We start from the raw sequence: 26,783 nt of genomic DNA, 5'->3' as shown, positions 1-26,783 counted from the left end.
ATGGCTGGTGTGGAGGGGAGGGGGGGGGGGGGGTGAGTTAGAGGCTGAAGGCCTACGATAATATGAAATTTTTAATATGCAGGCATGAACATTGTGCAGTTGTCATCTTTTTTTAAATGACGAATTCGCATTTCAGTACGTAAAGTATCAATTTCATTACCGTTTGCTTTGCTCGCTCGCAATATTTGGCAATTGTCCCCATGGCGAATATTGAATGGGAAAGGGAGGGAGATATTGTGGAGCGTGAATGATATTCGAGGAACCTCATTTTCTGTAAACAAGATGAGGAACATTATGGGATAATCTAAACATAATCCCATAATCCATGTGATTATCAATACGAGGAGTTTAAGAATAAGAAAACGAATCAATTAATTGAAATCCGTTGTGAAATGTCACCAAATCCGAAGTGTTCATTTATATTAATTTCAACATTGAGATTTCGTGGCGCCGATTCAAGAGTGTTCGATTCTGGTGAATCATGTCCAAATGACATGTTCGTGAACCAACGGTTAACACTCATGTTGAGCAATGCCTCAATTTGACCTCCAAGTGCATACAATTATTGCGCAATATCAGAGAACCGTCCAATCCAAATATCGCAATACTCTGGGAATCCCCTAATGTATGCGAGCGCACCTCGCATTCTTTTTCGTTCGCGATTATTCTCTGATCGAGGAACGCGGGGGCGATTACGTTTTGATTATTACCACCATTCAAACTGGCTGTTCAGCAAAACATGGCAAGAATTTGCGATAACCGTAGCCTTATTCGAAATTGGGGATTGCCTTCATCAGTTTATTGATTCAGGTTTGCCTATATAACCTGGGAGGAATATAATAAAGTACATTCTTGCTCTGTTTTCAGTTGAAGTGCCTTATATCGTAGTAGGTCCATGCTTATATGCAACTCTTGGTCGGTGGAAATTTTTGTAGACCAGCGCTTTCTGACTACAATATAATAACCGGATCAGTTTCAACTTTCGGTTTCGTTCGTCGTGATTTTGCTTTTATCTCGCCGCTATTTCAGTATACCGGAAACATTTCTTAAAAATATTTGATTGGTAAGTTGAATGAACGCTATAGGTATAGCACGTATAGCATCCTTATGTTCTTCAGTTCCAAGATCTCCTTTTTTCTTTTATTGTCTATTTTACCTGCTTGCATCAAGTTCATGTTCTTCTTCAGAATAAAATTGTCAATTTAATTTCATATTCACATTGTTACTTTATTTATAACAATGTAATGAATCGATAATTTCTTGTTTAATTGTTGCCGCCATTATTTTAAGCCTAAATACATATTAGATTTCGATCATGAATTTTAGTACATTATTTTCTAGCTTATTCAATTACAATTTATTGATATTAATCTTAAACTACTTAAACAATTTTTAAAATATTTGCTTTTAATCCACCGCTGTTTTATGGTCTAATGTAAGCCAGAAAAATTTGTATTAATAATTTGCTACTCATTTGAAAAATTAAAATAGTGACTATTAAAGATGTATTCAAATAAGAAATATCCTGTTATTCATAAACGGAATGATAATTTAATTTGTTAAGACAACTTGACTGTTGAATTTTCGCTACATTCCAAGGAGGAACATCCTGAACAGATTTATACAATTATAGAGTAATTTTGGAGTATCATATCGACTTTCATCGGCAAGATTTTGTTAAAAATCTCTGGTCCTGTTAGTTACCAGCAAGATTGCACAAATTGATCAACGATCGAATTCGTCTAAATGAGATTGATTTAACGTTGCCAGATTAAAGAGACCGATTTAAGCGTTAAATAAGCTTCATAAAGTAAATAGTTAGGATCTAATGCAAGCAGTCTGAAATAAAGTAAAAAGTAACAAACAAACAAAATCTCTTCTGTCTTCGATTCTAATAATATTTAACAAATCGTGGTAATATTGAATGGTTGTCATCTTGTTCTAAATGCAAAAGATGAAAAAAAATCATAGCAAGACGGACTGGTATAACGGAACATATCGCTGCATCGTAAACAAAAAAGAGTTATGACATTAATGACCTCTTTAAATTTAACTTTATTTTGTTGAAATTGGCAGCATAAATTCCATCGTGTTTTGCGTTATTTTATATGTTCTTACAGCCGCAGACTCTGCTGCGCTTGACGACTTGGGGCTTGACTTTTCGGTGAGTATATTCATTTAAGTAGCTATTAGTTGTTTGCAAAGATTTCAGGAAAACTTGCTTGAAATATCATTTTCTACACCCGAAATTTTAGTTCTTATAGTTTTCAATATTTTGATAAATGAAAGAATGTAGGTGTAGGAATACAACGGGGGGGGGGGGGGGGGGGGGGGATACATCCTCTTATAATGTCGAGTTTAAGAGTGGTAGGCTTAACATACAACCCTCTCCCCTTGGGGCCCTCCCCACCATCCAATCAAATAGAACTCCACTCCAATCGATCTGCCCTCAGTTAGTATAATGTTGGGAATTTTTATACACGAACGTTGCATTTCAAGAAAGAATAAGCCTATCAATATTATTATTTTATTTAATCATGTTTTGTGGCGATTGAAAAAATATTGATAGCAGTTTACATTTTGGATAATTATGCAGCTGTAAATTCGACAAAACAGTATATCCACCAAATAATATACATAATTATGTTAAAATCTTATTAAATCAATTACGACGATTTTTTTTCTAGTTCTTGGATTCCTCGCCACAGGACTCTCTTACTAGCCCAAGTCCAAACAACGGATTTACAAACGTAGACGGTACGTATTCATTGTATTACAGTAGCTCACAGCAGTGAGTGTGCAATGTATAAACAAAGTAAAAGCTTACATTCATGAACCTCTCCATATTTAAGGATGATTTTCTTCGAGCGATGGGAAACGAATACCTTTACAACGCACACGCTCGCACACACGCACACACGCACGCACACACACACCCACATGCACACACGAATATCACACACACGCAGTTATGCTTTGATACAAATATAAAATTGAATACTTGCATCTACATACTATTACCAAAACTATTTAAAGTATGTACAAAGTATACCTATACATAATTATGTTCTGTATCATCTCTCTATTTTGATACTCTTCTTTACTTGGTTGATAAAACGTGACAAATACAATATTGTTTTGCGTGTACAGCAATGGACGCTATGGAGGCAGATTCCACGAAAGGAGCCGCTTTCCAGTTAAGTCCGGAATACTTGGCTCTTAGGAGTCCCTCCAGCGACCCAATGCTTAGCGTCATGTCACCGATGGCTCCACAGGCCCACCCTGTCCACGTCGTCAGTCCCGATGATGATGAGAGGATTGATAGCAGTCTAGCAGAGAGTGAACCCATGCGGGTGAACTCAGAGGATGTCAGAGTAACGCTGATGGCGGACCCTAATGCCCTTAGAGAGAGCCTTGGATCCGTTGAATTGGATGGAACCAGAAATGCCTCAAGTGAGTTTGATCAGCGACATTGACTTGGTAATAGGTCTTATAATAGATGTATGTTTTTTATTGTTGGTTGACAGTTTGACTTGAAACTGTCAAGCAGAAGTATAGCAGAGTTATAGCAATTCTCCACTTATTAGAGTATTAGTATTAGAAATTTAGATTACTTGATTATCAAATAGGCCCTATCAGCAGTAGGAAAGTGAGAAACGTGATACCTTGAAATTTGAAATGGTAATCCCTTACAGAAGCTTTCCTTGATGATGATCTTGTGCGTCAGTATGAGGTGCCATCGTGGATTAAATAATTGCATGTTCACATGTACTACGATAACTTCTGAGCGTTGATCGTGCTCAACGTATAAGACCTTACTAAGAATTTATGTTTTGAATGCAGTGCAGTCAAATGACCACTCACAGGGACATGCGGCTAGTAGAATGGCTACACAAAGACAGGCTCTACCGGACAGCAGTCAAACCCTAACCTCATCCGGTACCTCAGCAAACGGCACAACCGCAAAAGGTGAAAAGTACTTCACAAATTACAAGATGCCGGAAGGTAAGTTTTTTTCTTCTTTTAATTATTCTTCATAATATCCCATCTCTTGGTCTATATAGTGATGTGCTTATTTCACAATCCCCCTCCCCGCAATATGATTTCGGGAATCCTGATTCCCTTTCCCTTCTAAGGCCGACAAGGAGGGAACACTTATTTTACTCTGACAATGAAATGCGAATTAACAAGGTTACTGATGAGAGAGGTTGTCCAGGCGTCCTGCCCCCTTTTCCCTTTCGGTCTCTTCTCACCTTTTCTGTTGCTACGCCACTGTGACAGAAGTGTATAAGACTCAGTTTACAAAAATATATAAAACAATACAGTCATTACAAATGGAATGCTACACAGTCTGCGTCGGTCATAGTCGATGAAAGCCCATGCCTATCCAATAGTAAAGAACGCAACAGACGACTGAACAGTGCATATAAGATATAAAAATGTTACAAAAACCTATTCATCTGAGAAATTTCCCCATGTTTCTTGTTATTTTAGATCACCGATTTAAGGTAAGCTTCAAGTTCATGTCCAAACTTTTCCTAGAGAAAGTCGTCACCAAGAAGGGAGGATGCTTTCTCCATTATCAGCCATCAGACCAACCTCCTATCCCTGTACCAGCTGAGGTAGATAGGATACAGATTGCGGAACAGGGCGGCTCCCTGGAAGAGTTCCTTTGGGTCAACGAGAAGCAGAAGCTATTGACCGAGAAGGTCTTGAAGAGCTTCCATCGAGGGTAAGAAATGAATATCTCTTAAATCCATATTATTTGCCCCTGAGAATGATGTTGTGTTGAAAAGAATTTTTTTTAATATTCATCATACTTGTTGTCCTACAGTTGAGCGTATGTCATTGGTTAGAATGGTCACATCGGATTATTCACAATGCTATAAATCTACCCTACCAAAGGCAACTTGATTTGGCGGAAAAAAGAAATACATCTCTGTAACGTAAAATGGTCACCCCTTATCAAGATTTTCAGACCGTTTTGCCGGATCGTTCCGAGGCCCATTCCCCTTGATATTCTTTGTGGTTTACCTTTGTATCTCACCAGTTTCGTTTTTGATGGTGATTTTGTTACAGAGTTAAGTTTTACTCGCGAGAAGGGAACATCTACGTGAAAAGAAGTTCGGATACCAAGCTGTTTTGGCAAAGCACTCAGCAAGAACCCGGTATAGCCATAGAGCTGAATAGGAATGAGGAGACTGAGGTCTTCAATATGGACAACTTCCGGGAAACCCTGACAGCTAGCGTGGCCTTGGGGGATTACGAGAAATTAAGACTGCCTGCAATCTGGTTCAGCTTTGCCCAGAAGTGGGACAGGGATTCGTCGCCTATAACAACAAAGTTAGTATGGGCCAGGGTTGATCCTACACTAGCTTGTGTGATGGTGGAGAACGTCAAACCTAATGTCAGGTCCACTGAGAGTCTGGAATCAATGCATACCAGCAATTTTTTCTTTTCACATGAGGCCAGGCAGAGTGTTCCACAATGATAATTTCATTTCAAATTCCTCATTTCCGTTGGGAAAAACATAGGAATTTATACCTTTATATACACGTAAAAGCAAATGGTCCATTCATGTATACATAAAAGACACACATTCAGACTGTGAGAATTTAAAGAAGGGGAAAAGAGGTAATTATAGATTGCTTTTGATTTTTGACCTAGCAGATACCAGAAATCAACAAAGAACAAAAAAAAAAAATCATATATTTTGACAAAGTAACAATTGGTGCTAAGTTGCAAATGTGCATTATATAATGGTTATAATTCTGGTTGAGAGTATAACAAGCCAGATTCAGATTTAGATTCCAGTTTTATATTCCAAATATAACTAAGAAATAATACACAAACACACCAAAGTTTGTCACTGTAGTGTATCACCCTCTCTGTATGCTTGGAGACAGTAGTGGTGTATGACAAATGTTATCACTCTAGTAAGGTTGGTACCCCGTCCCCCTATGAGACTATTGACCTTTTTATGAATGGGGGGGGGGGGGGGACCTGCACTTCGACACTACGTTCAGGTGAACATTAACATAAATAATACTAGAAATGCAATCGTGTCAGAACGATGTGCGTGCAATGACGCCGTGTTTCTACGTGTCAAACGAAAGAGCTTCTCTCGGACTATCCAGATTTGCACGAAGTCTGTAGCTTCTGTGATATTGGAGATAGGTAGGGCGAAAGAAAGGCATCAACAGTGACCTTGATGGGATGGTACTATGCCTACGAAGTTTGAAAGAAATTGGGATAGGGGAAAGAACCTAGAAAGGGCTCGCAAGCACTGCGTGCACAAACCAATGGGATTTGGTGCATGTTTGACATTGCAATCAAGTTCGTTCTGGGGGCCAAAAGCGTGAACCCGATATGCCCCATAGACAATGCGTGTAATGAATGGGCGGAAAACGTGCAGGATCTGTATTATGGCCGGAGTTAAATTGTTTTTTCTCTCTCTCTTTACGTCTCTTTATGGGCCGTATTTGGTATCATTAGAAAGAGAATTTCATGGTTGTTATTGTAAACCACTCTCTTTTTTTCTATGATAATCCTATCGAAACACGTGATGTAAAATAAATGTATAGGACAAAATGGCGTCTTAAATGGCCCCCTTGACCAATTTCAAAAATCCGGCCAAGAGGTGCCCTGCGTATTGGAACTCGGCATGTCACTGCAAATTTTCAAGGAAAAAAAAGGACGTTTAAGGGGCGAAAAGCAGTCTGAAAAAATGACGTCATAGCCGATACGTGTTAGATTCGGGCGGAAACTCGGCGGAATTCGTGTAGTGACCTTTGTTCAAATACGATTTACTCACAATTTCTGTGTGAACATATAGTATACTTGGTATCATTCGAAAGGGCACTTCATTGCGGTCAGTTTGACACCATTGTTATCTGCGCGCAATGTATTGCACGCATTAAACGCGCTATTACGTAATGCATAGTAATTTCATCATTTTGGGCGATAACTTTGCGCTGACATGTTCGAATTTTACCAAACTTGGCAAACAGTTGTCACGTATATGGATACATATATCCGCCAAGTTTCACTGATATAGGTATAAAGATCGCCATTTTAGAGCAAGTTGAAGTTATTTTCGAATTTTCTCGAAAATGGCAATTTTGGAGGGCATTTTTCTCAAATTTGGTCAGTGTTAGGGTATATAATTTTGTATATGGCTGGAAAGGGCATATCTTCAAGTATCTAAATCCAAAAAAGGGTACGGGTTTGCCAAGCCATTATGGAGATACGGCCACAGAGAGAAAGCCAATTCCCAGAACTTTAGAGGGCGCTATTTATGTTGTGCAAAGCCATTGGAGCGTGAAATTTGGCATGGCTATGTGCAATTATAAGATAAAGATAATGTGAGATTAAAACACAAAACGGAATTTATATGAGAAAGTTATGGCAGTTTTAGATTTTTAGGGGTCCATTTTTCAAGAATTTGAGAGATTTTTGACGGAGTCAGTTTCAGATTTGAATTTTGAGTACGAAGATGGCATTTTGAAGGTCAGGTCATACGTCGCAGATGAAAGAACATCTATTAGACTATCTAGAGGAATTTGTTAGAAGTTTGTAGGATCTAGGATAGTGGAGATAGGAAGGAAGACAGAAAGGCCTTAAAATGGACCAAAAACGGACAAAATGGCGCCTGGACGGTTATGCATGAGTGATTTCGAAAATCAAAGAATGTAGTGACCTTGATGAGATGTTAGAGACCATGCCTATGAAATTTGAAAGAAAAAGGACATGAGGAAAGCACCGAACCAGGAATAACAAACACTACGTGCAAAACGAATGCGATTTTCTGACGATAAGGAACAGGAAAAGGAGGAAAAGGAGAATATTAATGGGGCAGAATGTGAACGAAAACAAGGCAATGACGAAGGTCGTCATTGCAACAAGCGTTTCTCATTACGTCACACCATGCCCATTTACTTCCAGCATTTGCTATATTTCTCGATTTGCCTTTTTAATAATTTTTGTTACAAATTTCGCTTTCCTTCCGTATATTGTATAATTCATTTAGATACATGCCTTAAACATGAATATATTATGGAAATAAATGTAATTGTTGTTATTGTGCATGTTCTAATTTGTATATTGCAATACTTTTCTTTGAATAAAGAAGTTATTACAACTGGACATTCAAACCTTTAAACAATTATTACCACAACAAAAAACGAGGACTATCATTTTCTATCGTCGTCGATAGGAATTTTTGTTTAATTAACTTCATATTTATTTCTTACCTTGATTTCAAATCCACTTTATTGGTTTCGTATTAAAATGAGAGCATACGCCATATGCATTATACTGCCTAAAAGATAATGTAAGAATATCGTGTTGTGTGTAAATACTACTTTATTATACCAAAACCTACGTTTTGCAATGTTATATTAAGTTTTTTGTCCTGCGTTGTTGTTAATTCTTTCCTCTTTTGTTCTTTGCTATAGAAATAAATAAATGATATAATCTAGTCTGCCATGACCATGTTAAATTGATAGCCTTGTCTTTTAAAAGCACTATCTTTACATTTAGAATCCTATATTTATTATTATAATCTTTTTATTCGATTACCCGAACCTTCTCATTTACTTTTTTAATTTTTTTATTGAGAACACATAAATGTAGAGGAAACTATTACTTAAACCTATTTAATACAGATGGAATCACCTATACTGAGTTTCATTGTAATTCCTAATTTATAGTAACATAATGTATTTATAGTATTGAAGATGTACTGTAGAAGTACCAGGCGCGTACGCAGGATTTTTTCAAGGGGGGGGGGGGGGGGGTTAACATTTATAAATCGGTCCGAAAATTTCGCAACGACTCAGCCGAATTTTACATTATGCTCAGTTGGGGGGGGGGGGGGGGCTAAGGTCACCTTTTAAGGTCGGCCGTGGGCATTATTTTCTTTTTATTTATTTATTTTTTTATTTAAAAAAAAAAAAAATTAAAAGGGGGGGGGTTTTAGGTTTTTAGGGGGGGGGGGGGGTTTACAAACATAAAATTACCAAAGGGGTGGGGGGGGGGGGTTAACCCCCCAAACCCTCCCCCTGCGTACGCGCCTGAGAAGTACAATACATATACACGTATAATGAAAATTGGCTTTTTACAAGATGCGCAACTTTGAAGGTACGAGATAAATAATCTTTTCATGTGTCCTTGCCAGTATTTGCTGAGTTCACAAGTTTATCCTGTGTAACATATTCTATTCCTGTTTTGTTGAGAAATTTGCCGATTACTTCTTTCTTTTTTGCTCTCTTTATAGATAATTTATTGTAAAATTGGATGAATAAAGAGCTCAAATGCATTAAAAGAGTTATGTAGCCATTTCGAATTATTTTAAGTTTAAGAGGACAGGTTATATTCTTATTGAATAATTGTACGTTTAATATTTTTTTTTCTGTATGTGCCTGATATCATTTGGTTTGCAAAAATTTCCAAGGAAATACAGTTTCTAGTTATTTCAAATATCTTATTATGCTGCTCATAATGGTAATCATGATCGGAAAATCATCAAAATGTTTTTTCCCCGGGATATCTTGGCAGGCGAATCTGTCTTGATTATCATGCAGAATAAAATGTAAAACAATGGGGTTCTTTGCGAACCTCCCAGGGTGGGGGGGGGGGGGGGGGGGGTGAAATACGAGAAATGAGTGTACATGTACTATGATGATAGATATATCCGTCACAATCGAGAGAGAGGGAAAAAGATAGAGAGAGAGACACACACACACACACACACACACACAGAAAGAGAGAAAGAGAGAGAGAGAGAGAGAGAGAAAGAGAAACAGGGAGACTGAGAGAGAGAGAGAGAGAGAGAGAAGGGGGAAGAGGGATAGATCGAATGAAGGAGAGTGAAATAAAAAAAATAATAACAATGAAGAGGAAGAGACAAAGAGTAGAGAGAGAATGAAAAATGAGAAGAAAAACAAAATTAGCAGTAAAGAAGTAAAAATGGTTTTTAATTTTCAACCAAAAATAAAATAAAAAGCGTGTGTGTTTTTATTATAGGGATGAGGCGACGTAAGCACCTGAACACTTGCGTACTGTTGGGGGGGGGGGGGGAGATGCCCCCAAATATAATTTAAACATGGTTTATTTCTAATTCGATACCAATGATTTACGAATGTTGGTTAAAATGACATGATTTACCGGGATATTTTCTCAATTTCTTTCGTAAAATATTCTTTTTTACAGTATGCGTTTGTTGGAAAATTATAAATTCCCAAAATTACAGTCGGGCAAAATATTTTACTTTTTCAAGAGCCTTCATGTCAGGGTCTGCAGAACGTAAGGGCTCGGGGGCTCCCCTCACATTTTGAAAAAAAGTGTGTTCAAGAGAGAAAAAAAAAGAACGAGTGATCTGCCAGTGTCACACAAATAATGAGGTATCAAAATATGCTCAATTTCTAACCGTAATTAAATACCTAAAAACCCTGAGCTTCCGGGGGCTCTGCCCTGGCCCCACCAAAGGCAGTAAGGAGGGCCACATGGATGCTCATCTGACCGTAATTAAATACCTAAAACCCCCTGAGCTACCTGGGGCTCTACCCACTGGACCCCACCAAGGGCTCTAAGGTGGGCCCCATTGATGCTCATCTGACCGTCATTAATTGCCATAAACCCCTGAGCCCCTGGCCCCCCTGCCAATTAGTGACCTGCCAGTGTCACAAATAAGGTATCAAAATATACTCATCTGACAGTAATAAACTGCCTAAAACCTGGAGAGAGAGAGAGAGAGAGAGTTGTCAGCGCATAAAGAACTAATTTATATGAACTATATAACAATTACTATCTTACTTTTTATTATCAGCCCTAGGAGGAGGATATACAATCTTGTGACTCGGTCGGTCGCCCCGGCCTCCATACTTTCGATCTACGGCACCGTTTCACATCATATCCAACATGGTCATGATAAATGGATAGGTCCCTAGAACTTTCATATTTTACGAGCACATCTAATCTAGATAAGCTGCCAAAGAAGCATACAAAGACACAGTACAAACAGACATTTGAAAAACAAAGAAACAGACCACATAAATCATTGTGGTCGCCGGGAACATTGTGTAACCTAATGCTATGTGTACAACTTTACGATGCTGCTAGCAGATGCATAACTATCAAAATATTTTTTTTAAATTCAAGTCACGTACTGATAGGTGCAGTTTTCAAAGAAATGGCTTTAAGTTCATTTTAAAAACTAAAGATTACTGTTTTCATGACTTTTACCAACTCGTAAGCATAATTTATGTCAATACTGAAGTTACATATTGTCGCAATTTCCCTCGGGTTTTTCCGTTGAACGCAATTCGTTATAAATATAAAAATCGTGATATTCGATTTAAAAAAAGGGCAATACTGAAGCCAGATACCAATATCTAGATATTCACTATAGATCTTTAGAAAGAATTTTATAAGTTTCAATTTCTATTTTTTCTTCTAGAAAATGCCTTTATGCATAATCATATTTTCGTGTTTTTTCATCCAGCCACATCATTATGTCCATCATGAATGACGGAGATGATCAGTCGTCAATCCCAGAGTCCATGAATGTATTTGACTTTGATTTTTTTCCCCGAATGGGCTTCAGCAATATACTGGTAGGTTCAAACAAAAATTAAAGGGTTTGCCTTTTACTGCCTTCCTCACTTTTTATTATTCATCTTATAAAAGTTTTGATATGTATTTTTATCTGTTGATGTCTTGAGGAGAAAAATAAATGAAAATTGAACTGAAAAATCACAACTATATTTGCCATATTTGAAGGAAAAAACTGTTATTTCTATAATTATCTAAGAACATTTTTCTATGGACATTTTCTTTTATATAATGTATATAATAATAATAATGATAATAATCATATACGTGTAAAATGATTATAGTGAACGTCATTTTCATGAAAAAGTACCTTTATATATTCTAGAAGCAAGTCTGTACTTCAAAAGATGCGCTAGCCCATGTAGTAATCAAATTTTTGGACAATCTATATGTATTTCCATAATCAATGTGATTATAGTGATTAAAAAGTAGGAAAACAAATTATGAAACGTGCAAAGTTAGAAGCACATTTATATTTTCATTTCAACGTGGTGATTTTGTTGTGGTCGATCTAGAGAGTTCGATTTTGGTAAATCATGTCAAAATGACATGCTCGTGAGTCGTGAACCAAATATAAACCCTCATGTTGCGCAATGTCCTAAACTTAACCTGTTAGTGCATACAGTCATTGCGCAATACACAAGAGCCGTCCAATCCAAATATCGCAATACTCTGGGAATCACTAATGTATGCGCGCGCATCTCGCATTCTCTTACGTTTGCGATTAGTCTCTGGTCGAGGAACGCGGGGGCGATAACGTTTTATTTATTAGCACCATTCAAGCTGGCTGTTCAGCAAAACATGGCAAGAATTTAGAATAATCGTAGCCTTATACGAAATCGGGGATTTCCTTCATCAGTTTATGGCTTTAGGTTTGCCTATATAACATGTGAAGAATATACCAAACTGCATTCTTTCTCTGCGATCAGTTGAAGTGCCGTATATTCAACTCTATGTCGATGGAAATATTTGTAGACCAGCACTTCCAAACGACAATATTATTAAGAGATCAGTTCAACAATCTTCGGTTTCGTTCGTCGTGATTTTGCTTTTATCTCGCCGCTATTTCAGTACACCCTACACTGGAAAAATTTCTTAGAAATATTTGATTGGTAAGTTGAATGACTCTGCTAGGTATAACACGTATGTTCTTCAGTTCCTTGATCTCCTTTTTTCTTTTATTCTTTATGTTACCTGCTTGTATTAAATTCTTTTTTCTTCGTCAGAATTGTCAGTTTAATGTCATGCTCACATTGTACTATATTTATGAAAATGTAATAAATACATGATTTCTTGTTTAATCATTGCCGCCATTATGTAAAGCCTAAATATAGGCTGTATTAGATTATTGATATTAATCTAAAACCATTACAAAAAATATTGCTAATTCACGGCTGTTTTATGCTCTATTGTTAGCCAAATTAACTTTTATTTATAACTTGATACTTATTTTATAATAATAATAAATCAAAAAATATTTTCAAAATTAGATAGTGGCTATTACAGATGGATTCAGATCAGAAAATATCCTGAAATTTATAAACGGGAATGATTATTGATAATTTGACTGCTGTATCTTGATAGCGTCTTCTGTAAACAAAAAAGGGATTTTCACTTCATTCCAAGGAGGAACATCCTGAAAAGATTTAAACAAGTATTGCACTATCAAGTAGTTTTGTTTATAGTATCGTATTGATTTCCATCGGCAAGGTCGGTAAGCATCTCGACCCACTGCAGTTTGCATACCGCAAAAACAGAGGTGTCGACGATGCAGTGTTATCCCAATAAACAAAATCACGTGAAAATCACGTCAATATCAAGGTATCGTCTTGAGGAGAGTTACGTTCTTCAAACACCGGACATTTACGTAAATGTGTTAATACGTTTATTGCATTAGGTAACCTAAAACACACGTACACTAAATCACGCAATTGTCACTGCAATATCACCATTATAATAACGTGATTATCCCTACCTTGGAGACCATGGTTGGTAAACCTAATACTCCCGTGTTTGTTTGGTTATGAAATTACATCTTCATACACGAAATTATCGCGTCACAGAAACACGTGAAGCGTTAGTGATAGTTTTAGTCAAAATATCTGCGTGAAATTCACGTGAATATTACGAGGCTGACTTGAGATGAATCATGTTCTTCATTCACGTGGAATTTACGTCGAAGAGGAAGGATGTTACTGTAACCCGCGTTCAACCCAATAATTACGCAAATGTTACACAATAAATGAACCAAAATAATGACATTCTCATCCCGTTTCTGAACATCGTGTCTTGGATCTTCCATAATTACCTCCAGGCGCGCCGGAAGCAGTTTGGGATTAGAGGGGGTTGGGTGGGGGGGGGGGGGGGGGGGGGTAGGTGCAAACATCCCAGACGAGAAAGCTAGTTGCAACTGGTCCAGTTGATGAACCATTTAATGCCAACTGGTAACCCTGGAAATTGAAATGGGCTAAATGATCCAGTTGATCCAGGCCAGTTATAATTCAACTGGTCTAGCTGAGCCATTAGAACCATTTGGTAAAACTTCCAACCAGTTGAACAGCAACAATACTTCAATACTGGTACTTCTGTATTTCCAATGTAAGGGCATTGGTAATAAGTAGACTTACATAATTGAATTATTCGAAAAAGTTTCGTGTACTTGTACTTTATTAAAATTATTTTAGTTCACAGTTAATGTTTCCCTTATTCATGTTTAACTAATTGTAATTTATACGAAGTAGCGAAATGTCCTAATAACTGGTAATTTATATTTGTAGTATTTTCAAAATGAATTGCAAATAACTAAATCATCAGTAATTAATAAATATGCTGTAAATTCAGATAAATTGTTTAAAAAACATAGATCTGCACGCACCCCATATTCAATATGCAAATGAATTGGTGTCAGCTGGGTCAACTCGAAATATGCCAACGCTCAGTCATCAACTGGTGCAACTGGAAATATGCACACTCCAGTTATCAACTGGTGCAATGAAAATATGCCAACAGTCAGTTATCAACTGGTGAACATAGAAATATGCCAACAGTCACGGGATTATCACCACGGAACTTAAATGGTAACTGTGAAACCATCAAGACACCCAAGAATAACTCATTTTCACACATGGAAAACACGGAATACCCAGCTTATATTAATGATCCGTTTGAGTCACGCGATCATCACCGCGGAACTGCTGGCAACTTTGACTACGATTTAAATAGGTGTTTTAAGACACCTAATCATGACTAATTTTTCACACATAAAAGTCACGTATGCCCAGCTTAGATTAATAATCCGTTTGAGTCACGAGATCATCACCGCGAAACTTATGGCAACTTTGACTTCCATTTAAATAGGTGTTTTAAGACACCTAATAATGACTAATTTTTCACACCTAAAAGTCACGTATGCCCTGCTTAGATTAATATTCCGTTTGAGTCACGAGATCATCACCGCGGAACTGCTGGCAACTTTGACTACCATTTAAATAGGTGTTTTAAGACACCTAATAATTACTAATTTTTCCCACCTAAATATTACGGATTTACAGCTTAGATTAGTAATCAGTTTTAACTACGTGATCATCACCAAGAAAGTTATGGTAACTTTGAAACCATTTAAATAGGTGTGTTAAGACACCTAATAATGGACTAATTTTTCACACCTAAAAGTCACGTATAACCAGCTTAGATCAATAATCCGTTTGAGTCACGAGGTCATCACCGCGGAACTTATGGCAACTTTGACTACCATTTAAAAAGGTGTTTTAAAACACTTAATAATTACTAATTTTCACACCTACATATCACGTTTTCACAGCTTAGATTAGTAATCAGCTTGAGCCACGTGATCATAACCAAGAAATTTATGGTAACTTTGAAACCTTTTAAAGAGGTGTGTAAGACACCTCAGAATTACTAGTTGAATATAACCAGAGATTCACGGACAGAACAATAAGACGATTAGCCGGTGTAAGTAACGTGATTATTACCATCAACTTTGGATAACCTGTGAAACCAATCAATAAAGGTGCTTACAAGACCAAATAATTACGTATTTATCGCCACCATCGGTTAACTGACAAAAAACTCGTTGCTTGGTCAAGTGGTTATTTGGTCATAAACACTTGATTTACAGAGGTAATTGGAATCACGTTACTCCAGTCGCGTGATAAACTGGTGGTTTTTAAGTTAGATGAAAACGTGAACAGGAGTACCTTTTTTGTTTAAATGAAGGCACGTGTCGATAACGTTTAAATCTAGTTCAAAAGGCACTATACTTTAAAATCACTTAAAATACACTCCCAAAAGAGGTTACTTTTTAGTGTTCTGTTTATTGGGATGTTTCCTTCATGGGGCTTATAAACACCTAGATGTCGGTGGGAGTTTTGTAAGGGCACTCTTTGTAGATTTTTCCAGTGCTTTTAACACAATTATGCCTCACCTTCTTGCTGCCAAGCTATTGGAAATGAATGCTTCTCCCCAACTTGTTCTATGGATTCACAATTTCTTGCTAGAAAGACCTCAGGCAGTAAGATTGGGAATGATTAAATCTTGTACCAAGGTAATTAGTACAGGTGCCCCGCAGGGATGTGTTTTATCCCCCGCCCTTTTCTCCCTGTATACTAGTAAAATTATCAGTGACAATGAAAATTGTAATATCATAAAATATGCTGATGATATGGTAATCACTGGACATCTTACTGATGAGAATGTAAATGACTATGTCACAACGGTGAAGGCTTTCATTGAGTGGTGTGATGCGCACTACCTCCACTTAAACGTATCTAAAACAAAGGAAATGGTGTTTGACTTTCGGAAAAAATCAAATAAACACGATCCGTTATTTCTTCATAATAAGGAGGTTGAACAGGTGAAGGAGTACAAGTACCTGGGAAGCATAGTTACCAACACTTTAGACTGGACTAAAAACACACAAACATTGTGTAAGAAGGGAAACCAAAGACTCTACTTTCTGAGAATGATGAAAAATATTCACGTTGACAGAACAATTCTGGTTTTGTTCTATCAGTCACTAATACAAAGCATTTTAACATACAACGTGATTTGCTTTTACGGAAATGGGACCCAGAAAAACCGGACTCGCTTAGACCGGGTGCGGCGAGCGGCACAGAGAGTGATAGGGCATGATTTGGCTGATATAAACTGTTTGTTCGAACAGAGACTCGATCATGTCCAAAACAAACAAAATCATGAAAGATCAAAGTCACCCTCTCAACACCCAGTATTCTTTCAACCGTTCTGGAATTCGATTAAACGTCCCACGCACAAACCGAGCACGCTTCCGCCAATCCTTCGTACCAAACTATCCACATGTTCAACCAATTCGTTAAGAGATAATAATAATAATAATTATAATAATAATAATAATAATAATAATAATAATAATAATAATAATATTAACAATAGCAATAATGATTATAATTATTTGAATTTATAAACTGTTATCATAAAGCTATTTCAAAGATATTTCTAATCATCTAATCAAGTTTAACAATTTTGGATGGCTTAAACAATTTTGTATTATTTATGTGAAATGACGAGATCTTTTCTGTTCTGAAATTGCTTGCTTAATTGTCCATATGTTCATATTATTGTACTCTGTTTCTCGTATCATTGTAATGCTGGTGGAAAGCATATTTCCACATTGTGGACGAATAAACTCAAATCAAAGATTTTTATAAAAATCTCTGATCTCGTAAGTTACCAGCAAGATTGCACGAATCAATGAACGAATTCGTCTAAATGAGAAAATATTGACAGATTAGAGAAACCGATTTCAGCGTTAAATAAGCTATATAAAATTAAGTTCGGATATAAGGTAAGCCATCTGAAATAAAGTAAAAAGTAACAAATAAACAAACAAAATCTCCTTTGTCTTCTATTCTGATAATGATAATTGAAAAAAAGTGTAATATTGAATGATAGTTATCTTGTTCTAAATGCAAAAGACCATTGCAAGTACAACGGAAAATATAGCTGAATCGTAAAAAAAAAAAAAGAGTTAAGGTATAGGTTTTCCCGACCAATTTCATCAGAATTGCATCCGATTTAACGATGCGATCATTCAATTTCGAGCGAATTTGAATGATCACCAATATCAACATTAAGCAAGCTAACTAGTTCTTTCAATTTAATTGTATTAGCATGCGATTTCATGATTTTCTCACGTAAACGTGTAAAAAGCACGTTCAAATAAAAAAATTGCACGTAAATGCATTCAAATCATTCAAATTCGCACCTGCACCGCCCTGATGAACGTTAAGGTATTCAAATTCACGAATAGGCAATAACTTTTAGCATTTGGGCAGTCTTTTTTTTTTTTCTTTTTTTTTTACTGTTTATGTTCTTTGCAATCTTTATCTGTTTGATTAAATCATGCAAACTTTATTTACCTTAAAATTGGCAGTATAAATTCCATCGTGTTTTGCGTTCTCGTTATATCTTTTTACAGCCGACAGTGCGCTGCTTGACGAAATTGACTTGTCGGTAAGTAATATTGTTTATCTTAGTTATTAATGGTTTGCAAAGATTTTAGGACAATTTGTTTGAAATATCATTTTCTAAACCCGAAATAGTAATTCCTAAAAAGTTCGGGATTTTGATAAATCAAGGTAATTTTCCACGAAATTTCCTAATAAAGGAGAGGATTAATTCTTGCTAGTTCAAGGTATCAGTTTGTCAAAGTTCCTTAGTATATGTTTAAAAGACGTAATAAGATATAGATGGGGGGGGGGGGGTGGGGAGAGGGAGTGGGTAGGAATACTACGAGGGAATACTTCTCCCTTGATAGTGTCGAGTTTGATAGTTGTTGGCCTTACTTACAACCCCTCCCCACCATCAAAGCAAATAACACAGTGGATGATGATGATATAGGCCTACTCCATTTCAATTGCACACATCAATCTGTTCTCAGTTGATATATTGTTGGGAGTGTTTACACAGGAATGTTGCAATTCAAGAATTATTAAGCCTATCAATATTTTTTTTATTATTATTTTTTTTTTTTGTGGCGATTGAAAAATTCTAATAGCAGTGTACGTGTAATATAATATGCAAATGTAATTTTTACACAGCAGTGTATCCATCAAATAATATATTAATAAATAAATAGGGGCCGCAGAGCGACTTCCAAAGTGGGGGGGGGGCACCAAGAAAAAAGGGCACTTTCTGGAGAAAAAAAGGGCACCTACTAAGGGAAATCTCAAAGCGAAATATACCATTTTTTTAGACATTGGTATCCTACATTGTGATTAAATTATCAGGAATGATTTTAATATATGTTTCACTTTATACACCATACAAGTTATTGCTTAAGCATAATACTTTACAGCTGGGTGTGATAGTCTGAAAATTTATTTGCGAGCGAGCGAAGCGAACGTAGAAAAAGTTTAAGATTTCTGAGGTCGCAGTGCGAAATGAAAAAAATAAATAAAAAAAAGGAAAAAACCCAATCCTTATGGGGTTATAAGCACATTCTCATAACGGAAGACTGAAAAGACCTTCGATAAGTAACATAAGTATAACATCTATAAATGCGTGCGAGCGTAGCGAGCGAGCTTTGGGTGAAATTGCTTTTAGTCGCGTGAAATTAGGGGCGCGTTTAATGATGAGAGGAAAAGGGGACACTTAGAAAAGAAATGGAGCATGTGTCAAAGTACAAAGAGTAATTATCAGAGGTTAAAATGGGGCACTCCTTACACCTTCAAAAAGAGGCTCTCCCCAGGGATGAAAAAAAGTCAGTCATGAGAATAGGAAATAGGCACTTATGTGAATGAAAAAGGGAGACTTATAATAAAGGAAATTGTGCATTTGTTGGGCACCGACCAGATTTTAAAGAAGCATTTATAGGAGGTGAAGGGTGCACTTATCTGAAGTGAAAAGGATTAACTTCTCGTACCTGAAAAGGGTCATTTACCAGAGATGAAAAGGTGCATTTATGAAAAGAGAAAGGGGCTCTTTTTTAATGGGGGCACTCTTCATTAGGAAACGGGGCACTTATTAGAAAGGTAAAGGGACACATCTGAAAAATTAAGGTGCGCTTATCCGAGTTAGAATGGGGGTAGTCATTAAAAGGGGAAGGGGCACTTCTTACAAAGGAAAAGGGGCACTTGTCACAGTATAAGAGGCACCTCTCAGATTTAAATGGGGCAATTATCAAAGGTGAAGGGGCACTTATCAAAAGTGAAAAAGGGCACTTAATCTAGAGATTTAGAAGGACACTTTTTGCAAAGACACATGGGAACTTGTCGAAGGAAAAGGGGCACGCGTGAAAATAAAAGGGCACTTATCAGAGGTGAAAAGGGGAAGGGGCACTTTTGCAAATTAAAAGGGGTACTTGTCAAAGTAAAAGGGCACATAATTATGTAAAAAGGGGCACTTCTTAAAAAGTTAAAATGGCACTTTTCCTTTTCAAAAAGGGGCACTTTTTGGGTGCTTGAAAAAGTGTGGGGGGCACTCTGGCCCCTCTGTCCCCCCTCCCCCGGGAGGGCCGCCTTTGTATATATATTAAGTAAACATAGTATGAAATCAATCGTGACGATTTATTCTCTATTCCTATCAACAGGACCTTCTTACCAGCCCAAGTCCAGACTACGAAGGTACGTATTCATAGTGTGCCATGTTTTTCCCTCCCTTCACACATCCGTTCAGCACCAACTCTACACACGTTCACAGTCGCCATCAAGACATATTTGTTTAGGTTATATTCATTTTTTTTATTTGTTATTTATTTATTCTTGTAAGTCTTGTTCTTTAGTGATGTTCTGATGTCACAATCCTCCCCTAGAATATGATTTCGGGAATCCCTCCCCTACAAGGCCGAAGGGGAGGGGACTCTGGTTTTATTCTGAAAATGAAATGCGAATTAACAAGGCTACTATAATGAGAGGGAGGGTGAGAGAAATTGTCTAGGCGTCCTCTTTTCTTGTCTAGGCGTCCTGTCCCCTTTTCCATTTCCATTTCCATTCCGTCTCTAGTCACATTTTCTATAGCTACGCCATTGAGACAGAAGTGTATAGGGTTCAGTTTAGATAGATAGATAGATAGTAGTGTTTATAAATTATTGTTTTCCTGTAAAGTGTTCTCTTGTTCCATACTCTACTAGACAGTCCAATCGCATATAGTTTGAGGACAAGCCTTTGTTTGCCCCCCCCCCCATATTTTGATACTTCTGTTCTGTTGTGTTATTTGTTGGAATTGACTTTGTATTGTAAATGTTTGTTATTGTGATTTTTATCAAAATGTGAAAATAAAATGAATTGAATTGATTGGTGGTCATTTTACCTGACTGTTAAGAAAGCATTAATGCTTGATAGTAAGTTTAACACTATATAACCGATCGTGATCAACGTTTAAGACCTTGCTAAGAATTTGTGTTTTGAATGCAGTGCAGTCAAATGACCCCTCCTACGGACCTTTGGCTAGTAGAATGGCTACACAAAGACAGGCTCTACCGGACAGCAGTCAAACCCCAACCTCATCCGGTACATCAGCAAACGGCACAGCTGCAGAAACTAGAGGGTACTTCCCAGATTACAAGTTACCGGAAAGTAAGTTTTTTTCTTCTTTTAATTATTCTTCATAATATCCCATCTCTTGGTCTATATAGTGATGTTCTGATTTCACAATCCCCCTCCCCGCAATATGATTTCGGGAATCCTGATTCCCTTTCCCTTTTAAGGCCGAAAAAGGGGGAACACTTATTTTACTCTAACAATGAAATGCGAATTAACAAGGTTACTGATGAGAGAGGTTGTCCAGGCGTACTGCCCCCTTTTCCCTTTCGGTCTCTTCTCACCTTTTCTGTTGCTACGCCACTGTGACAGAAGTGTATAAGACTCAGTTTACAATAATATATAAAACAATAGAGTCATTACAAATGGAATGCTACACAGTCTGCGTCGGTCATAGTCGATGAAAGCCCATACCTATCCAATAGTAAAGAACGCAACAGACGACTGAACAGTACATATGAGATATAAAAATGTTACAAAAACCTATTCATCTGAGAAATTTCCCCATGTTTCTTGTTATTTTAGATCACCACTTTAAGGTAAGCTTCAAGTTCATGTCCAAACTTTTCCTAGAGAAAGTCGTCACCAAGAAGGGAGGATGCTTTCTCCATTATCAGCCATCAGACCAACCTCCTATCCCTGTACCAGCTGAGGTAGATAGGATACAGATTGCGGAACAGGGCGGCTCCCTGGAAGAGTTCCTTTGGGTCAACGAGAAGCAGAAGCTATTGACCGAGAAGGTCTTGAAGAGCTTCCATCGAGGGTAAGAAATGAATATCTCTTAAATCCATATTATTTGCCCCTGAGAATGATGTTGTGTTGAAAAGAATTTTTTTTAATATTCATCATACTTGTTGTCCTACAGTTGAGCGTATGTCATTGGTTAGAATGGTCACATCGGATTATTCACAATGCTATAAATTTACCCTACAACTTGATTTGGCGGAAAAAAGAAATACATCTCTGTAACGTAAAATGTTCACCCCTTATCAAGATTTCCAGACCGTTTTGCCGGATCGTTCCGAGGCCCCTTCCCCTTGATATTCTTTGTGGTTTACCTTTGTATCTCACCAGTTTTGTTTTTGATGGTGATTTTGTTACAGACTTGAGTTTTACTCGCGAGAAGGGAACATCTACGTGAAAAGACTTTCGGATACCAAGCTATTTTGGCAAAGCACTCAGCAAGAACCCGGTATAGCCAAAGAGCTGAATAGGAATGAGGAGACTGAGGTCTTCAATATGGACAACTTCCGGGAAACCTTGACAGCTAGCGTGGCCTTGAGGGATTTCGAGAAATTAAGACTGCCTGCAATCTGGTTCAGCTTTGCCCAGAAATGGGACAGGGAGTCGTCGCCAATAACAACAAAGTTAGTATGGGCCAGGGTTGATCCTACACGAGCTTGTGAGATGGTGGAGGTCGTCAAACCTAATGTCAGGTCCACTGAGAGTCTGGAATCAGTACACACCGGCCTTTTTCTCTTTTCCAATGAAGCCAGTCAAAGTGTTCCACAGTGATAATTCCGTTTCAAATTCTCTATTTCCGTTGGGAAAAACATAGGAATTTATACCTTTATATACACGTAAAAGCAAATGGTCCATTCATGTATACATAAAAGACACACATTCAGACTGTGAGAATTTAAAGAAGGGGAAAAGAGGTAATTATAGATTGCTTTTGATTTTTGACCTAGCAGATACCAGAAATCAACAAAGAACAAAAAAAAAATCATATATTTTGACAAAGTAACAATTGGTGCTAAGTTGCAAATGTGCATTATATAATGGTTATAATTCTGGTTGAGAGTATAACAAGTCAGATTCAGATTTAGATTCCAGTTTTATATTCCAAATATAACTAAGAATTAATACACAAACACACCAAAGTTTGTCACTGCAGTGTATCACCCTCTCTGTATGCTTGGAGATGTAGTGGTGTATGACAAATGTCATCTCTCTAGTAAGGTTGGTACCCCGTCCCCTATGAGACTAGTGACCTTTCAATAAATGGTGGGACCTGCCCCTCGACACTACGTTCAGGTGAACATTTACACAAATAATACAATCGTTTCTCATTACGTCACACCATGCCCATTTACTTCTAGCATTTGCTATATTTCTCGATTTGCCTTTTTTAAATAATTTTTGTTACAAATTTCGCTTTCTTTCAGTATATTGTATAATTCATTTAGGTACCTGCTTTAAATATGAATATATCACGGAAATAAATGTAGGCTTAATTGTTGTTATTGTGCATGTTCTGATTTGTTTTTTTGCAATACTTTTCTTTGAATATTAAAGAAGTTATTACAACAGGACGTTCAAACCTTTAAATAATTATTACCACAAAAAAACGAGGATTATCATTTTCTATCGTCGTTGATAGGACTTTTTGTTTAATTACGAATCCACTTTATTGGTTCTGTATTAAACTGAGAGATACTCGCCGTTTGCATTATACAGCCTAAGCAATACTGTATGAATACCTTGTTGTACATGTATGTAAATAATTACTTTATTATACCAAAACTTACGCTTTGCAATGTTATAATAATGTTTTGTCCTGTATTATAGTAAATTCTTTCCTGTTTTGTTGTGAAAGAAATAAGGGATATAATCTAGTCTGTCATGACCATGTTTAATGTATAGCCTTGTCTTTTAAAGGCACTACCTGTACATTTCGAATCCTACATTTTTTATAATAATCTTTTTACTCGATTACCCAAACCATTTTATTTATTTTATTTCTCTTTATTGTGAAGGAACGAATATAGAGGAAATTCTAACTTAAACCAATTTCATACAGATGTGATTATCTATATTAAGTGTTATTGTTATTTGTAATTAATAAAAACAAAATATATCAATAGTGTTAAAGAGGTACTGTGGAAGTATAATACATATACATGTATAATGAAAATTGGTTTCTTAAAAGATGCGCAACTTTCAAGGTACAAGATAAATATTCTTTTCATGTATCCTTGCCAGCATTTGCTGAGTTCACAAGTATATCTTGTGTAACATATTGTATTTCCGTTTTATTGAGAAATTTGCCGATTACTTCTTTCTTCTTTTTGCCCCACTTTATAGATAACTTTGTGTAAAATTGGATGAATAAAGAGCTCAAAATGCATTAAAAGAGATATGTAGCCACTTCGAATTCATATGTTTAAGAGGACATGTTTTATCCGTATTGAATAATTCTACGTTTGATATTTTTTTCCCTGTACGTGCCTGGAGATACTTGGTAGCAAAGATTTCATAGGAAATATATTTTCTGGTTATTTTAAATGTCTCATTTTGTTGCTCACAATGGTGATCGTGATCGGAACAATCATCAAAACGTTTTTTTTTCCGGGAATATCTTGGTAGGCGACAAACTTGATGACCATGCAAAAGCATGTAAAATTTGAAATAATGAGGTTCTTTGCGAACATACAGTATGTATGTATTTCATCTATTGCACAAGCTGCGCCTTGAGCATTTGACTGTCAAGTGGATTTGGCGCCTTATAAATCTTATGTATTATTATTATTATTATTATGAAGGACGAGAAGTTAATGTTCAACTTCAAGTTTTATTTCCATTTGCAACAACAACAAAAACGCCATTATGTACAATAAATATTTATGAATATAACATATAATATAACATAATATAACATGAATTACAAATAACGATGATGATATATATATATATATATATATCCGTCACAAGCGAGAATGAAAGAAGAGGGAGAGATATAAACATGATAAATGATAGAGAGAGAGAGAGAGGGGGGGGGGGGCAGACAGACAGAGACAGACAAACAGAGAGGGGAGAAGAGAGAGAAGGAGATAGTGAAAATTGTTTAAATAAAAATAAATGAAGAGAAAGACGGCCCCTGCTGAGTATAGATATAGATATAAGCAGGGAAAATAAACTGATTATTCCCGTTTAACTTTATGACAGATTTGATTTGAATTGATTTGATTTGATTTATTGGTTTCTGCATCTTTTTTTTTTCTTTTTTCATCATACATTTTCATGAACATAATATGGTTTGATACAATATTTCAAGTGTATATAATTTTATACAGATAATAAACGAAATTAAACAAATATATTGAATACATAGTTAACATACATTAGATGCAGGAGGGCTACAGAAATGAGCAAAATAGCTTGACGTGTCCGCAGCTCTCAACTTAGATACAACAATACAAACAATTTTTTTTTTAAAGAGTGACTTGCAGAGAAGAAAAGGAAAGGGGAGAGAAGAAGCGTTGGTAATAATACAATAAATCTCATGCATCTGCTGATTGAATGCAGGTTCATTCATGAATGGATAAACGATGCTAGGTCATGGACGATTACACATCATTGTTGAATATACAGTCAATGTACACAAGAACATGAATACAGTAGAATTACTCACGGCAGGATCAATACTTAGACAATAACATAGTTTTAACTGCCTTCTTAAAAGAATACAATGTCCTAAGGTTTCTCATTACAATGGGCAGAGAGTTCCAGATGTCTGGGCCGGCGTGTCTAATGGATTTGAGAGCCAATGCGGTTTTTGGATTTCTTAAATGGAATTTTTCAGTTTGCCTCGTAGGGTAAGAGTGGATGGTTTTATTCAAATTAAACAATGGGGGAAATTATGAAGGTAGTATACCATTTTGTAAGCGAAACATGAAAAGTGCTATTTGTAGAATATTTGTATCATCAGCTTTTAGAGTTTTTAGTTTTGAAAATAAGGGATTGGTGTGGTCGCGATAGGAAGAGTCAGTACATATACGCATGGCTTTCTTTTGTAACAGTAAAATGGCGTCAACGTTGCTTTTCAAATTTGCCCATTTAATGTTACAATATGAAATATAAGGCAGTATTAATGAATTATATAACATAAACAAGATATTTGAAGGGACATAATATTTCAATATTTACAGAGAATACCAATATTACGTGAAATAGTATTATCAGATTAGCATCCAGCCGTCCGCCTTAGGGCCCTAGGTGGGGTCGAGGGGGCAGAGCCACCGGTTTTAAAGGGGTTTTAGGTATTTAATAACGATCAGGTGAGCAAATTGTGATACCTTATTTGCCACTGGTAGGTCACTAATTGGTGTGGGGTCCAGGGGGCGGAGCCCCCAGGAGTTCAGTGGTTTTAGTCATTAAATTACCGTCAGATGAGCATCCAGGTGCCTGACTTTGGGCCCTAGGTGAAATCACTTTTTTGTTGCTTCCTTTAGCACACACACACACACACACAAAATTTTTCCCCTTTTATTTCCTTTTTTGCCAGGGGGGGGGGGGGGCCGCGCCACTGGATCTACGGCCCCGTTTCACATCATATTATCATTAATCATGCAAGGTTCTCAAACCAAAAGTACTTTCTGGAAGATAAAAGCTTATATCCAACACGGTCATGATAAATGGATAGGTCCCTGGAACTTTCATATTTTACGAGACTGGAGATACCGTGTCTTTAATCAGCCATCCTAGGTGCATGTGTTACTGTTACTCCGCTCATATACGTCAATATATTACCACTCTTATGAATGTGTAATACACGTGTCCTACCACAAGTTGGAACGTCATTTTTTATTACATAAAATTACCAAATGATGAGCATTTGCTGCTGAATATGAC

The 26,783-nt window shown here is 36.7% G+C and overlaps 1 protein-coding gene across 2 annotated transcripts; it reads left to right on the top strand.

Moving 5' to 3' along the window:
- The first annotated feature begins 646 nt into the window (after positions 1 to 646).
- On the top strand, positions 647 to 24,280 carry LOC100891398. Of its 2 annotated transcripts, none has more exons than XM_011678633.2 (7): positions 647 to 1,063; positions 2,121 to 2,164; positions 2,688 to 2,757; positions 3,151 to 3,453; positions 3,844 to 4,005; positions 21,675 to 21,912; positions 22,253 to 24,280. In XM_011678633.2, the coding sequence occupies exons 4-7, from the start codon at positions 3,153 to 3,155 to the stop codon at positions 22,662 to 22,664; spliced, it is 1,113 nt and encodes a 370-aa protein (XP_011676935.2). In that variant the 5' UTR covers positions 647 to 1,063; positions 2,121 to 2,164; positions 2,688 to 2,757; positions 3,151 to 3,152; the 3' UTR covers positions 22,665 to 24,280. The 2 variants fall into 2 exon arrangements, with proteins under 2 accessions (XP_011676935.2, XP_030831733.1); XM_030975873.1 differs by lacking the exons at positions 21,675 to 21,912; positions 22,253 to 24,280 and adding exons at positions 4,495 to 4,732; positions 5,080 to 5,998 and having other exon boundaries at positions 655 to 1,063.
- Positions 24,281 to 26,783: the final 2,503 nt, after the last annotated feature.

Source organism: Strongylocentrotus purpuratus, unplaced genomic scaffold (genome assembly GCF_000002235.5).
Source record: "Strongylocentrotus purpuratus isolate Spur 01 unplaced genomic scaffold, Spur_5.0 spur5_scaffold_8, whole genome shotgun sequence".
Taxonomy (NCBI): domain Eukaryota; kingdom Metazoa; phylum Echinodermata; class Echinoidea; order Camarodonta; family Strongylocentrotidae; genus Strongylocentrotus; species Strongylocentrotus purpuratus.
Note: the sequence above shows the minus strand (reverse complement) of the source record. Positions and strands in the feature narration are given on the sequence as shown.